The sequence below is a fragment of the Mycteria americana genome, chromosome 1 (genome assembly GCF_035582795.1).
Source record: "Mycteria americana isolate JAX WOST 10 ecotype Jacksonville Zoo and Gardens chromosome 1, USCA_MyAme_1.0, whole genome shotgun sequence".
NCBI classification, from domain to species: Eukaryota; Metazoa; Chordata; class Aves; order Ciconiiformes; family Ciconiidae; genus Mycteria; species Mycteria americana.
This window is the reverse complement of record NC_134365.1, coordinates 206,914,493-206,929,440: the sequence shown is the minus strand read 5'-3', so window position 1 is coordinate 206,929,440 and position 14,948 is coordinate 206,914,493. Positions and strand designations below refer to the sequence as shown.

The following is a 14,948-nucleotide window of genomic DNA, read 5'->3' as shown; positions in this document are numbered from 1 at the left end:
ACGCACCCCACACTGGTTTAACATAATGCCAAAGCTGCCAGTCAGAAAACTTCATTAACAGCATTTCCCTGTTAAAGATTAAATTTTCTTAAGACAAGAAATTTATATAAATTGTGAAACAATGTTTCACCTGAGAAAAGAAGTACAGAGTAGCTATGACGTTTGTTTATGTATCTGAAGACAGAGGAACTTGCCCACGTATTCCAAAGAACAGAATAATCTCCTTGATGACTCAATGATTAAACTTTTCTTGCAGCTGAAATTACAATTGTGTTACACACCAAGAAGAGTGTGTGTGAAAGAGTAATCTTGCCTCTGAGTATAAACACTTGGGTGTGACTTGGCAGTTTCTGTGCTTGTGCTGTTAAACTGTGCTTTCTACACAGCCATCAATTGAATTGAATTCTGGAGAAGAGTTTAAGGAGGCTGGAAATACAGAAATAGGTAAGGAACTGTCTCCATCCTGCCTGCCTCCAGCATGTTCTGCTCCTGTCTCGTGAGATCTCATGGTCGCTCCACAGGCAGTGTCAGTCCAAGCAGGTGCCTTCACACAACTTTATCACTGGCTTGTGGTGATTATAAAAAGCTGCTGGTATAGCTTGCCAAAAAGCAAACATCAGAGAGGATAAAAGTAAGATGTCCTTCTATTTTGGATCACATAAAAACTGAAAGATACCCAGCAAAGACACTATAAATTTCACCAAACTTTAGCTATCTGAAAATTAGCTACTCTAAGCTAGTTGGCTAGCCTTCCTCTGCAAACAGATGTTTTCTCCAGGGGCTGAAGATACTGGTTTGCCCCGGCACAGTCTTTGGATGAGATGAGATAAGTAACATTGTGGAGAACCTCTCCCTCTTCCTTCAGTACAGGGGTCTTCTCTAACTCATGTAGAGTAGATATGTAGATAGACAGAAAGCTAAAGTTAAGTCAGTTGAATCTCACCTAAATGTCTACCATTTCACCCCAATTTAAGTTTAAATTTTGTTAGGGATCTAGAGTGTGATGGTGTTCACCACGATTAGTTTTGTAGATCAGTGAAACAGCATATCTGAGCCTCTATTTTGATTTCCTGGTGGCAACCAAGCCAGGGGGGTTCTCATAGCAGTAGCAGCAACATAATGGCACTCTTGCTGTTTACACCAAACCAGGTAGGTAAGGTTCAGGTTGGGATCATTGCATTGTTGTATCTGGTACTGTAAAAGCACATCGCAAAAAGAAACTTTTACTCAAACATGCAACAGGTGTGTAAAACAGCCAGATACGCAAGAAGTAGGGAGCAGGAGGACAAGCCAATACTAACGAGACCATGTTCTCAGAGGTACCCAGCCACGCAGGCAGTATGGCCAGCCATTTGTCAGTGTGTTCTGGGCCTGTTTCCAGAATTAAACGTAAAGGAAATACTTGGAGAGGATATGGCTGTGACTTTATAGATTGTGTCTGATTTTGTGAGGAGTTTGCTCCATGTGCGATAGCAGCATGTAATAAATCTCAGATATATGTGCACTTGAAGCACGTGCTTTGTGTTAGCGGAGCAAAGGTTGTGCTCCATGACATGGTAATTGAATCTATTTCTTGAATAGGACAGAGTTGATTTGTGAAGGATGTCATTCATAGATCCACAAAAACCAGCCACTGATGAAATGCTAATTGTTACGCTATAAAGACAGATCAGAGTGAGACACTGGGGCTGGAGGGTGATTTATTGGCAAAATAGTGCTATGATGTGAAAGGGACAAGGCTGCAATAGGCAAAGAAGAGCAGGAGAAGACGCAGGAGAGAGGACAGAAAAACAAGTGATTAATGAAAAGCCTGGCTCTTGAAGATGTTCGGAGAGAAAAGAAACAAAATACAAACGTAGTATTTTGGAAGGATATTAGCATGTTAACCTGAAGTCATTCACACCTCAGAAATATAGAACGCCTTCAACAGATGAAGCAGAAAATAGTTTACATCAAGCTAAAACTATTTATTGCCAAAATATTTGAAAACCTATCTGGAGTATAAAATAATAAATTATGTTGGACATTTTGCATTTAATCAGGGGAAAAGTGCAGTTTTGTTCTAGCCTTTGGAGATACAATTAGAGCTGACATGCTGGTTTATTAAAATGGTAGACATATATGAAAATTAGTCCTGTTGCCTCTTTTGTATAGTAGTGTATATATGAACAAACTTTGAGAAAGCTAGAATTATTTTTATTCTCATTTGCTGTGTGTAAGAAAGTTTAACAATATTAACAGTTAAACCAGCTGTTACTCTTTATTTCACGGATAACTTTTTTAGCAGTAGGGTCGAACTCCCACTGCTTCGATCCATGGAAGAAGTAGAATAATCCTGGAAATAAAAAAGTAAAACATTATGTTATGGATACAAAAAATAGCTTCGTTCTGACAAAGCAGGGAACATCATCTTTGTACACACAGGAGAGCATCTCTTCAATTCTAACTTTTGCAGGATACAGCAATGACATGCAATATAACTCCAGAACTTATGTTCTTTACAAGTAAACCGATTTTACTTAAAAGCTCATTTCATTTACCTTTCTGTTGGAAAACAGCGTCAACCTTCTGGCTAATTCCTGGAAAGTCATCGACTGTCTGTCTAGGATAACCCTTCTCCATGGACTGGCTGTTTTCATCAAACCTAAATCATATGAAAGGAGACATGTAATTTTAGAGAGTTTAGACATCAATTCTGCAAAGAAATAAGCAGCTGCTGAAAGGTGTCCACCGTCTGTAATTTGACTGATTTCACTGGGGCTACAGAGAGTAAAGTTATCTACTTGCACAGATGTCTGCAGGACGCTGGCCATTGCGTTTTCTGTGAGGTGGCTACTTGTTTGTTGATAAAGGCAGGCACAGCTCCAAAGAAGCATCTAGAGTGAGACAAATTGAAGGAATTTGACATTTTTGACAGCAGGGTTGGGATTTACCTCCTCTAACGATAGCAGTGTGCCAGGCAGCACATGGAAACTGGACGAGTTGATTCCCGCTATAGCGACTGCACATATTTATTCCATTAATTTTAAACTCCTCTTAGACTTTGATAAGATATTGTCTGTAGTCCTCTACTAGCTGACAGATTTAGATGGAGGAAAGGAAGCTGACTTATTTCTAATACAGTCAAGTTGTTCCTAACTGAGCCGGGACAATTTTTATGAGATGGGGCTGAATTTGGGGGCTGAAAGGAGGACCTAGAAGGTTCTTCAAATTTGAGGAACCCTCTCAGGAAAAAAACAACCAAACAAACAAGCCTTTGTTTTACTTTTCCTTGGATACAAGAATACTTTTCACAGGGACGTGAGACTGAGAGAATGAGTTATTAGGTAAGAAATCCGTGCTGTGGTTTTCTTGCATGCCTTTGTCTTGTGACCAAGGCAGTAAAATAGCAATGCAAGATATTGTAAATACTCTTTCCAAAACTATCAGAAACAAAGGACAGGAAACCACATGCAGCTCAAAATCCAGCTGATGCTCTATGTTTCACTGAGGAACGCCACAATTAGTCACGATAAAGTCTGTTTGACCCACGCATGCTCCTGGTTGCCTGCAGAAGGCCTTCGCAGCAGTTGTTCTTGCACACAGGAGGAATCTATCAGCTTCCCAAAGCTAACTTTTTGCTTCCATTTGCCTGGTATTTGGGTCTCAGGAATCACTCATGCCAGCTTGGGAATAGGGTTTAGAAGCAGCATGTTGCAAATCCAATGCTAACCAACCAAAGAAAGGAAAATGAACTATCACTTCTACCTCTCTAAAAGAGATAAAATAACCCAGGACTTTTCAGAAATCAGAGAAATCCTGCACAAGCCATCCCATCCAGCCTTCTGCTGAAGTAAGTTAGCTTTCAGATCTTTATTTTCTAGACATACTTTTGTCTATTGTATTTGTAAAAATTCTCTACATGCTGGAATTTTTTCAGCTTCCAGGCATAATGCATCAAAATGGGTCCATATCTTGAATGCCCATTTCAGGACACCCTTAAGCTCTCAAAAGTCAAAGCTCTATTCTTCTCCCTGTGCAGGAGTCAAAGAAACGTTTCTATCAAAAGTAGGGTTACTATAGTTACCTAGTTATATACAGTTACCTAAAGGTGTCTTTTATCACATGGACAATTTTAATTGTATTCAGATTATATTGGAGTTAATCATAAGAAAACATTTGTCAATTTTTCTTACCTCCAGTACTTGTCACCTATGAAAAAGTCTGTCTTCCCTGTATTTTTATTACAAACTGCTGCATCAATTTTCTTGACACCTTTAGGGAAGCCCAGTGTGTTGATATTCTTTGGGTAACCAAGCAACACCTGATATCCGCTGATAACCCAGAATTTATTGCCTGTTAAAAAAAAAAAAATTAGTTTCACCAGTGATTTTCAGACACTAAAAGAAAAAAATGCACTCCCTTAGTGTAGGTTGTAGGAAAACTAGATGAAATGTCCTATGGGTTTTTTTTAATTTATCTGAAAAGTGAATTTTATGCACCTATAGCTACCCGTCCTTCCTCCCATCTTCCCACAAAATTAAAGGTAAGAAAAATTTAAAGAAAATCTCATACTTCACCTTTGAAAAATAGGATCTGATCTTTCATGTTCTCATACGCAGCTTCAATACCAGGTAGCAGAGTTGGCCAGAAGGTAGAAATTAATTCACGTTCAACTTCTGAGTTATCAGGATAAACTCGCCATAAGTGCCTGATTTAAATATGAAACAGTTTTTGTAGTAAATAATAAACCACAGACATTTCTATATATGCACAAGAATGTGAACAACGTTGTGACTTACAAGCTCTTTCTTGTCAGTGGAGTTACCTAGGTCGATGTGTCAGAAAGGAAAACACTCCCCTTAGTGGGAAGTGAGTTTTTTTTTTATTCTGGCTTCTTTCTGGAATTACACTTCTCATTGCTACCGATCGATTAATGGGATCAGCTACAAGCAGCTGAAAAATTCAGGTTGTTCCTGTGCCATGTAGTAAGAGAGTTATAGGGTCCCAAGTGAACCTGACTGTAAGCTATTCCCTGGATGTCTTACCCAGATGACTTGGGGCTTCCAGAGGTGACTGGAGGAGAGATTGGCCCAACTATATAGTAGAATGTACTAATTCCTTAGGAAATGGTTGCAGCATTTAATCATGTCACTACTTGATGTAACCATCTATACATTTGGGAATAAAGCTTTATTGGAACTGACATGTTTTCTGGAAAAAAATGAAACATTTTTTCAGGGCATGCTCTAAAAATATTAATATAACTCGTATCCACTAAAAGTTTTATTTCCATGAACTGAAATCTATCCATTTTTCTCATTATAAATCCCATAATCATAACCATGTGAACCACCAAAGTATTCAGTATTTGTAGAAATCAAGAAAAAATAAACCTCACAGAGACAAGAGTCATATCAATATTTACCTGCCCTTTAGAAAAATGACTTCTCGTCGGAGTGTAGTTATAGCATCAAAAGACATTTGGGAACCACAGGTTTTAGGTGAGGTAGGGCTGGCTGGCCTTTTATCTGGGTCATTTGGTGGAGATCCTAAGGGAGGCATTTTAGAAAGAATATACCAAATTTGTAGAAACATTAAGGTTTTCACATATAAATGCATTTTTGATATTATGAGAATACAATTATTTTTATGGTGAAACTTTGTGAAAGAGGTTATTTCTATCCTGCTTACTTCTTTAAGCCAGGGATTTTACTCACCATAAATGGACTGAATGCCATTTATATCATCTGGAGAGAGGGGAAATTCGCTGGGGCTGATGTAGGCATAATTGGGAAACATCAAAGCCCTCTGGTCATTAGAATGGGAGAGGCCCAGGGCATGGCCAAACTCATGAGCAGCAACAAGGAACAAGTTGAACCCTTAAAAAATGGATAGAGAGAAGAGATCAATCTAATTTTGGTCTGCAAATGGCTGATATGAACACAGCAGGGCTATTGCTCAGTGACAGTTTTCATACAATATGTTGAAATTCACTAGGGTATGCATATACGTAAACATATTTTTTGAATAGGATAAGGTTATGTTCTTCCCCCACTAGAAGGGAGTGACTTTTGGCCTTTTTCCTGCTGTTCTTTCTATTTGCTACTGAAAGTATGTGTGTGGCATGAGTAGATGTCTGGGGGTGAGTGTGGGTGCAGCTCTGAGGAATGTCCTGGCAGGGTTTCCCGGCTGAGCTAGAACAGATTAGATAGTGAGTCAGATCAAACTAACAGCTCTCCAGGGCAAAGATAGGACAATGCACTCCATGCTCACTTGAGGTACCAAAGTGTCACTCTGTGTGTCACCCTCCCTCCTACGAACCTGAGAAAGAAAGGTGAGATCATGAATAGACAAGGAAAAATATAAAGTTGGCAGAACAATTTACTTTTTTATCATTAGGACTTTAAAGCATATGGTTTCTTTATAGCCTTGTCAAATAAAATATCTTTTAAAAATATTATGCTTATGCATGCTTATTGCCAGTGAAATATGTTAACATAGTAAATAGATAAAAATGGAATTTCCTTCAACATGCATCCCTCCAAGTAACACGCCTTTCTGAATTAGGGAAGAATGATCATCTTCCTGCAGACCAAGAGCCAGCAATATCAACAGACTTAGTGAAGATCACAAGTCTGTGGCAGAGCAGAGGACTGGTCATCGATTGCCCAAGAAAGGCTGGCTGAAGCCAAGATATCCATTTCTCAAAAAGCAAACGAAGCCTCAATTTTTCCACACGTGTTTCCAGTCCTTCCCTCTCACGAGTCCTCTGAGCTCTCCAATGAGTTCTGCAATACCTGGCCACTGGAGCCATGCTGTGGAGGAACACCAGCAAAACTGGGGTTGACCCATTCAGTCCCAGTGTGGGGAAAACATTACATTTTATCAGCATGACATGTCCACCCCTCATCCTTCTTTTTTTTCCCACCACAATAAACCCACACATCTCCTCGTGCTCCTTGCTTTTCCTGCAGCATGACCTCAATTCTGCCGCTGCAGTTATCCTCTCAGTTTTCTATCCCAAAAACTGGATGAGGAAAGGATCTAAAGTACAACAGGGTAATGTGCCTGTGTACTGACAGATCTGTCAGAGGAAGTACTCTATGGCCAGCCTGGAGGTTGAGGGGAGGGGGTTGAGGGGAGCAGATGGGTCCCAGACAGATGGTTGAGCACTCAGCATTCCCCTCTCTTCTGGCCCAGTGGCACACATCTGTAGTCAGCTCTACACGCTGCATCTCAGCCCGTGGGTGGCCTCAACAGCACGTTCAGACTCCCAGCTGCTGGCAGGCAGCTGAAATTGCTTGGAAAACACTTTCATGTATAAGACCATCCTAGCTTGACTGCAGAGTAAAGCTCTAACAGCCTATAGTTGGACCTATCTTGGTATTATTAGTGAAGACTCTTCATTATCGCTAGTGGCTGTAATGTTTTTTAGGTGATGGGGATCTCCTCTGAGGGCTGCTGCAAGGCATGGTGTACTTCCTCTGCAGTGTATGGTAGTGCCAGGCTTGGTGCCAGTGTGTGCACCAGGAGGGGAAAAAGTCAGAAAGCTTTTACCATGGTTTGTCAAACTCCGGTGGGCATGGGCCCTACCAACCCCCAGGTGAGAGTGGCCTGTGTCTGTAGCATTTGTATCTGGAAAGAGTTGTCCTGTTGGCATCTTTACCAGTGTTAAATAAGAACTAGAGTAGATCAGGCTGATTTTACGTCAGTGTCATTGTAAGTATCCCAGTTGGAGGATGGCCTGTAATATCCTCAAGCTGCTTTTATGGTTAATGCTGGGTTTCATCTCAGTCTATGCCATCACTTAAATAAAATCAGAAAGGAATTTACCCATCTGCATAACACTTCAGAAACCTTTTTTTACCTACCAGCTGAGCCTGTGGTCCAATCTTCATCCTCATCAAAGTGCACATCACCACCAAAACCATTGCCAGGTGGAAAGGCATGAGCGAGGACACCAAGGGGGCCATCAAAATAACGAGGGCAATGTCCATGAGCTAAATAATATGATGTTCAAACAACATTGAGTTTATGTTATGACTATTGGAAAATCTTTAAATTAATCTTACCGTTGGTATGCAGTCAGTGTATTACCTTTGGTCCCAAAAGCAATCATTATATCTGCTATTCCCTCATGAATACGAGTGAAAATCAGCGGGGTGACAGTGCTCCACACTTTAAATGCCTTCTGGATTGCTTTATCCACATCCTCTTTGCTCATATCTGGTGTGTGGTTCACAATTCTATGGTTATGAGGGTTCAAATAATAATACTTAGTGTTTGCAGAAAGAATTTCTCTAATATTGTTAAGATGATGAACAGAGATGTATAAGAAGCAATTTAACCTGTAATCCAATAGTTCCCAAGATCCATCTTGGACTGAGTGAGTTTGAGGAATGTGATAACTGTCCAACATGCCTTTTTCATAATAATAATAGTGTACACGGTATCAGTTTTTCTCAAAATGGCCCTTAGCCAGGAGGTCATCTCTTGAGCATGAGGAAAGTCATCTCCTCAGGTTTCTGTGACTACTAAATTGTTGGTCTTAGCAAATCTTGAAGAGAACGGGGCTTGTACAGGGTGCATTTGATATTTTTGTTTGGCTCACAGAATATTTGTCAGGAGTGATACATGACAGGCAAAATACTGTGATTGACTCAGAAAATGTAAAATACCCAGCTTGACTCTCAGAAATTCATCTCAAGAATATGCATAGCTAACAGCTGGGTAAAGAGAAACATTTTTAAATTCCCAACTGGAAAGAATTGCTATAGAAGTTATATTTAAATATAACAAACATGGATACCGACAAAACCAAAATTTAAACTCAAAAAGTAACTATTGAAATACTACCTGTATGTCAGCTTGGTTTTTTTCCATCCTGGCAGAGTAACACCGTAGAGACCCACATCAGGAACTCCACACCTGGGTTTCTTCATCATTTCCAATGTCTCAGTATCTGGTTTTCCAGTCACTTTCAAACCAAAAAATTGTTGCATTTTCTGAAGTTTTTCAGCTGTAGATTCAGCATTTATTTTCCATCCAAGTTGATTTGGATCTGGCTCAACAGCATAGAATTTATTTAAATAGTCCTAGTGAAAAAATAAAGCAAATACATTTCACATTTTGATCTGTTTCTTAAACAAATACCTTAGGACTGATATTGTTTGTATGCTTTGCTGGCAAAACCATCTGCCTGTGATTTTGGAGCACAACACATGTTTTCCTGAGGATCATAGCTAAACAGAAACAGACAACATTGTCCCTGACTCTTATTTACTTGACATTTCCAGTTTGTACAGACTTATCCTACTTTAGTAAAGTTTGGGCAACAGAGTTCTGTGTAATAACATTGTCTCAGAAAGACAGCAAACTGCTGTGTAGCTGGAACACGCAGATTATATCTAAAAAGGGAGGTCTCAATAGATCTCAGATATGGACAATGTAGTTACCTGCACAAGCTTTGCATCTTCTCCTTTGTTGTCTTTCTCTGAGTGGACAGGAAGAGCATTAGAAACAGCTGCACACATTAAAAGCAAAAGTGAAAGGTCCTTCATTCTTACTCTTGTCTCTGTCCTGGTAGGAGAAGAGTCTGCTTTCTCTCCTCTCCGTGTGCATCCTCTCTTGCATCCCAGTTCGTACAGTTATGGGGTGCTTTGTAGAGTCAGCTGTAGACTGACTCAGAGTTTCTCATGCTCTGATTGCCTCCACACATCCTATAACACACAATAAAACTTAATTAAACCCATCTGATTTCACAGACATCTGAAGTCAGTTAGTATTTGAATACTCCTAAGCTCCTTGGCTACCATTTCAAAACTGGCACTCAATTTTAGTTACTTTACACTGAATTTTAGCAAACCTGAGCAATTTCATGCCAGATGAAATGGCAGGCAAATGCAAAACCTTTTAAGTTGTCCCGACCCAGCTGTGTGAAACGGGGCCACCAAATGTACAGGGACTTGTAACCATTCTCAGCCTAGAAAATGGGAGTCATGCACCAGATATGAATCCCATCCAAAAAAATTAAAACTTTGGGAGAAATTACTGTAAGCAGAAAGTTTTCTTTTTAAAATGACCCATAAAGTGAGACTGGGTGTTTTGGAAAATGGATGAAAACCCCAAATCACTCCCCACCTCTTCCCTGCAACTATTTGAAAGGGTGTGTTTCCTTTCAATTATACTGGTGGAATCCAAGATATACATAAACAAAAAAGATTTTACCCTATAAATCCAGCCTAAAGGACTAAAGGATGTGAATAATCTTATATCTCTGTCTGCATTTATCTAATCTATCTATCTATCTATCTATCTATCTATCTATCTACCTACCTATCATCTATCTATCTGCCTTTTCATCACAAAAGGTTTCTTCAGTTTAACCACATTAGCCACAGGGGATATGACTATATCCTGTCTTAAGTAATTCAGAACAAAGGAAGTTTCAAGAGTCACACAAGATGTGACAAATTATGGGATTTCACCCTGTGCTGGGCAAGCACCTTCCTCTTCCACTGGCAGCAAAGGGAGCTGAAGGTGTTCGGCACTTTGGAGGAACTCTGACAGCATGTACTCAACTTTTACAAAACAGTTGTAAGAAATGCCTTCATGTCAGACTGTGGCTTTTTCAGGAAATCCTTTCTTCCATGTTTTTGGCTTTTTTGATGTCATTTGCAACTTTTCTCCAGCTGGAGGCATTAATGACGAATTTTCTAGCCCAAATTTCACAATGTAGCCTTGCTAGTTGAACTTGTTTGTTAACGGCATTTCTCAGCTACCATAAAAAACCACAAAAAACAAACCCTTCCCTTAATTTATTTTTATTATCATTGTATTGTAAGGTAAGAGACCTGTGAGTCTGGGATCCCATTCACTTTTGTAACTGAGGTACAAAGTGTGATAACGAATTTTCTGAGATGAAGAGCTTGACTGAAGTGATACTGGAAGTGACATGTGTGTTTATCCAGAAGTACAGACTTTCTTTTTTGAGATCTGTCTTATATTTTTGAATGGATATATTTGTTTGTCTCAAAGGTTTTAAAGCTAGAAGGAAGGACCATGTTGCTATTATCTGACTATATACATGGCGTAGGTCACAAAAGACAACTCCCTGTTCAGTGGCTTTTGCACCAAGCATATTTTCCAATGGTACTAGAACACATTTTTGGAAAACATGTTTTGGCTGATATTAATTTAATTTTGTAAAAAATCAAGGCAGCACTATGAGCAAATTTGATATGAACTGGGAGAAGTGGTTATCTTTTTTCCCACTGTGGTTGGCCATCAGATCCCCACAGCTGTCTGCTGTGTAGCAGTGGAAGGATAGAGACAATGAGAGCAGCTAGGTTAAGATTAGTTGCACCTAATCTTACACATTTATTAGTTAAGCATTCTTCCATAGAAAATGGAGAAATACATATCTCTGGAGAGCGATTCAACCAGCTATCTTAGAATAGGACGAACTGGTCTCTACAGGTGCTCTCTGTCTTTATTGAACGTAGAGAACCTTAAACAACTAATTTAGACTACATTTCTAGTTTCAGCTAACAGCTCAAGCTACGTTAGTGTTTTCTCAGAAGACATCTGAGTGACAGATGATGGAGGCCTGTGTCACTCAAAGCACTTCTAGGGTTTTGCAACTTGACCACCCACAAAACATAGCAGCCAGTTCCCACTGCACGTGGGAGAGAGGCCTGAACACATTTTTTCACGAGATGTTCCACAAATACGCCTATAGCTGGTCTTGAGATCTGGGAAAAGAAGCATCTGTGTAAGCAGCTGCTGGTTATGGTTTACTAATGCTTATCTTTGACATTGGTTAGAGTTAGTGGATGTTGATCTACCTTGTGACTTCTTTTCTCATCCTAGCATTGGTTTTATCCAGACTGCACTAATGTGACCTATGTTTTAACCCAGAAAGGCTGCTGCCTATCCTCATCACATTGGTAGTACTAAGTGATGCTACACAGAGCATCACAGGAATCATCAATACTGCTGCATTGTGGTGATCTTAACACAATACCAGCAGGGATTCAGCTTTCCTAAACGTTCACGACATGGGTGTCTACAAGTGAGTTAACTATCTAAGCTTGCATTATGTCCACAGAAATCTAATCAATATGGTCAAATGGCATCTAGAGAGCATTTCATCTGATCACATATAGGAGGTAAACTTAGGATGATTTGTGCAGCTCTCAGGAGCTCACCAAATGTTTTGACCAACACCATTGACTATGATGAGAGCCTAAGCCTGAGATCAGATGAAAACATTTAGGCTGCAATTAAGCTGCCTAAACAGTGATTTGTTGTGCTTTTGAGACAGTCTAGTGAACCTGAGACATTGACACAGGCCTGTTGGTTGTGACCCAGGACCTAGAGGGGACATGTGGCTTCTCGACTGATAGGTGGATGCCAAATGGAAACCTTCAGGCACCTTAATGGCACTAGATACCTGTTCAGGCAGCTGAGTTGAGCCACTACTTTGCAGGCTCAATCCTACCACAGAGTCAACAAAGCTGAATCATAACTCAACTTGTGTGAAAAACATGGGACAATGGTGAATGGTTCAAATAATGTGTTTGACCGTTTGCAAACCCTAAGCAAAGACTGCAGCCTGTGAGGGCAAGATTCAACCACCTGAACGTAGGTGCCTAGAGACAGTGTAGGCTCTGTGGGGCTTTGGGAAGTGCTGGTCTCCCAGAAGACCTGTTTCATACATGCATGGGTGACTTGGATATCCTACAGCACCTCAAATGCACTAAACACTTGTTTAGGGGATTGGATTCCTGCCTGGGCAAATCTGCCTCAGTTAATAATGATATGGGCTATGACTACACACAAAACCAGTGACCAGACACTAGGGAGTGGTACGGTACTCTACCATAGTAATGAAATTAGCAAATAGGATCATAAACTTATTAAAAGGGAGTAAGAAAATGGCAGGTGATTGTGTGGACTGAGCTGGAAACAACACCCAGATTCCAAATTGCTGAAAATGGTGCTTGTGCCTGCAGGCAGGTGAGAGCTGCTGGCACCAGACATGCCCTCCTCCTAATGGTGTAGCTGCAATGGAGCAATTGCCACACTCATGCAGGCAAAGGAAATATTCACTCACACAAGCACAGGGAATATTTCTCACAAAGAAATGACTTCATTTTGAGCTCTTGGTCTTCCTGCTCAAGGTAAATCCTCAAAACAAATTAAAAAAAAATGTGCCTGGCAACTAAAAATCGGAACTTCATAGGATACCAAAAGTCATGGACTAAAAATATGCCATTATAAACTTCATCCTGTCTTTAACTTCTTCATCTTCCATGGTTTGTAAATTACCCTTTATCTCTCTCCGTCCTCTGAAACATAACCACCTCCTTACCCCTTGTCTCCCATTTAATATTTTCTCTGCCCCATGAGTACCCACTACTTTTTTCTTCTAGAGAGGGATTAGTGTTCTGCTCTAAATCTGAGGACCTCTTCTGGCATTGCCTTGAGATCTTCTGCTTCTACTTCATATCTGAAGGGAACATGTGCTCCCCAATTTTTTTTTAATATATAATTGGTCTAGTAAGAAATATTATCTTTCCATGTAAATCTTGTGTTATGTTTGTAGACCATCTCTGATAAAACAACATAATCAATTTAGATTTATATACTTCTAAAACAATTTTTGATTTAATTTTCATTGGTAGTTCAGTAGCACTGGCTTACACAAGAAAATATGATTAAATAGCATTGCTACTATGGTTTCAAATTAAAGAATCAATACCTAAATCACCTTGTGAGAATAGGATTCACATAAATTAACTTCTTCATTAAAGCCTTTTATTTATTGTAATTTAACTTTATTTTTATTATTTTATAATAATTTTTTTTAGGTTTTATAAAGAATATAATACATTCAAGTTAATTTTCAATTATACACTTTCGTATCTTTGAATAGTATTTAGACTAATTTTTAGTCTAAATATTAAATTTAGTCTAAGTATTAAATTCTCCTGAATTTAATAAACGTAAGAACTACCAAGTCTGTTTTTTATTTATGAAGGATACAATTTAATAGGCTTCTAATACAGACAGCTAAGTAATGAAAAAAATTGAATGGTTATGTTTTTATAAGGTTACACATGCTTTTCTCAAAATGCAATTACTTCTATTACAGTAACCTGAAACCTTCCTCTGAAATATGTCGAGTAATACAGGTGTTGTACGAGATAATACATTTTGTTATGGTCATATGGCTTCTAATGTTATCAGCTGAGCTACAAAGACTAAAGAGAAAGGGGATAACCCTTCAAACACCATTTTAATTGAGGATATTTGAAAAAAATGCAGTTAAGCTGGAAGTCAAGCTGTCTTTTTCATGAACTTTTTGTATCGGAAATATTTTTGGCCAAGAATTTTCATTTTTTACGCAAACTTCTTCATTGTTTAACCCACTGAAATTAGGAGGGATTTACTAACTACTGGAGCAGTAAGTACTTGAAAGAGCCTTGAGTGAAGAGGTTTATTTGTCTGTTATATAATGTGGCTACCTGTGATAGCAAAGGACTGGTTTCAGTGATCTCAGGGGTCCTTTCTACTCTACATTTCAAAGCTTAAACCCAGTTCCTAAACTCAAAAACATGAGGAAAAAACTCCGCCTATGCTTGCAAAGGCATACACCCTGGAGGGAAGGCTAAGAGTGGAAGATGGGGAAAGAGGAACAGAAAGTGGAAGTGTGATTTGTAGACTGGTGCTAATGAGCCCCAACCGGCATAATTATCCATAGGATTTTCACCAGGGCTTGTGTGGGGTGATGGAGTTCAAAGCCAGCTGCCTGCTCCTTTCTCTGGCTTTGGGAAAAAGATCTGACATTTCATGCCAGAATACATTTTTTAGTGTTTGGAAGATAGACATGGCTCTTGAGTATTATTACAAAGAAGACATCAAGGACACAATGATATGACAAACATAATTTATTAGGAAAC

The 14,948-nt window shown here is 39.3% G+C and overlaps 1 protein-coding gene across 2 annotated transcripts; it reads right to left on the bottom strand.

The window, feature by feature from the left end:
- Window positions 1-1,718: 1,718 nt before the first annotated feature.
- On the bottom strand, window positions 1,719-9,696 carry LOC142404349 (matrix metalloproteinase-27-like). 2 transcript variants are annotated; one of them, XM_075491030.1, is made up of 10 exons: window positions 9,438-9,696; window positions 8,839-9,077; window positions 8,080-8,228; window positions 7,854-7,982; window positions 5,700-5,861; window positions 5,408-5,531; window positions 4,560-4,690; window positions 4,176-4,335; window positions 2,541-2,644; window positions 1,720-2,335 (listed from the first exon to the last, which is right to left on the bottom strand). In XM_075491030.1, the coding sequence occupies exons 1-10, from the start codon at window positions 9,540-9,542 to the stop codon at window positions 2,235-2,237; spliced, it is 1,404 nt and encodes a 467-aa protein (XP_075347145.1). In that variant the 5' UTR covers window positions 9,543-9,696; the 3' UTR covers window positions 1,720-2,234. The 2 variants fall into 2 exon arrangements, with proteins under 2 accessions (XP_075347146.1, XP_075347145.1); XM_075491031.1 differs by lacking the exon at window positions 7,854-7,982 and having other exon boundaries at window positions 1,719-2,335.
- Window positions 9,697-14,948: the final 5,252 nt, after the last annotated feature.

Excerpts from the sequence above, each read along its gene's own strand:
- LOC142404349 (XM_075491030.1), bottom strand. The coding sequence starts at position 9,542 with ATGAAGGACCTTTCACTTTTGCTTTTAATGTGTGCAGCTGTTTCTAAT. Across the intron at positions 8,229-8,838 it reads AAAACCAAGCTGACATACAG|AATTGTGAACCACACACCAG; the intron begins GTAGTATTTCAA and ends TCATAACCATAG. Across the intron at positions 4,691-5,407 it reads GTCATTTTTCTAAAGGGCAG|GCACTTATGGCGAGTTTATC; the intron begins GTAAATATTGAT and ends TATTTAAATCAG.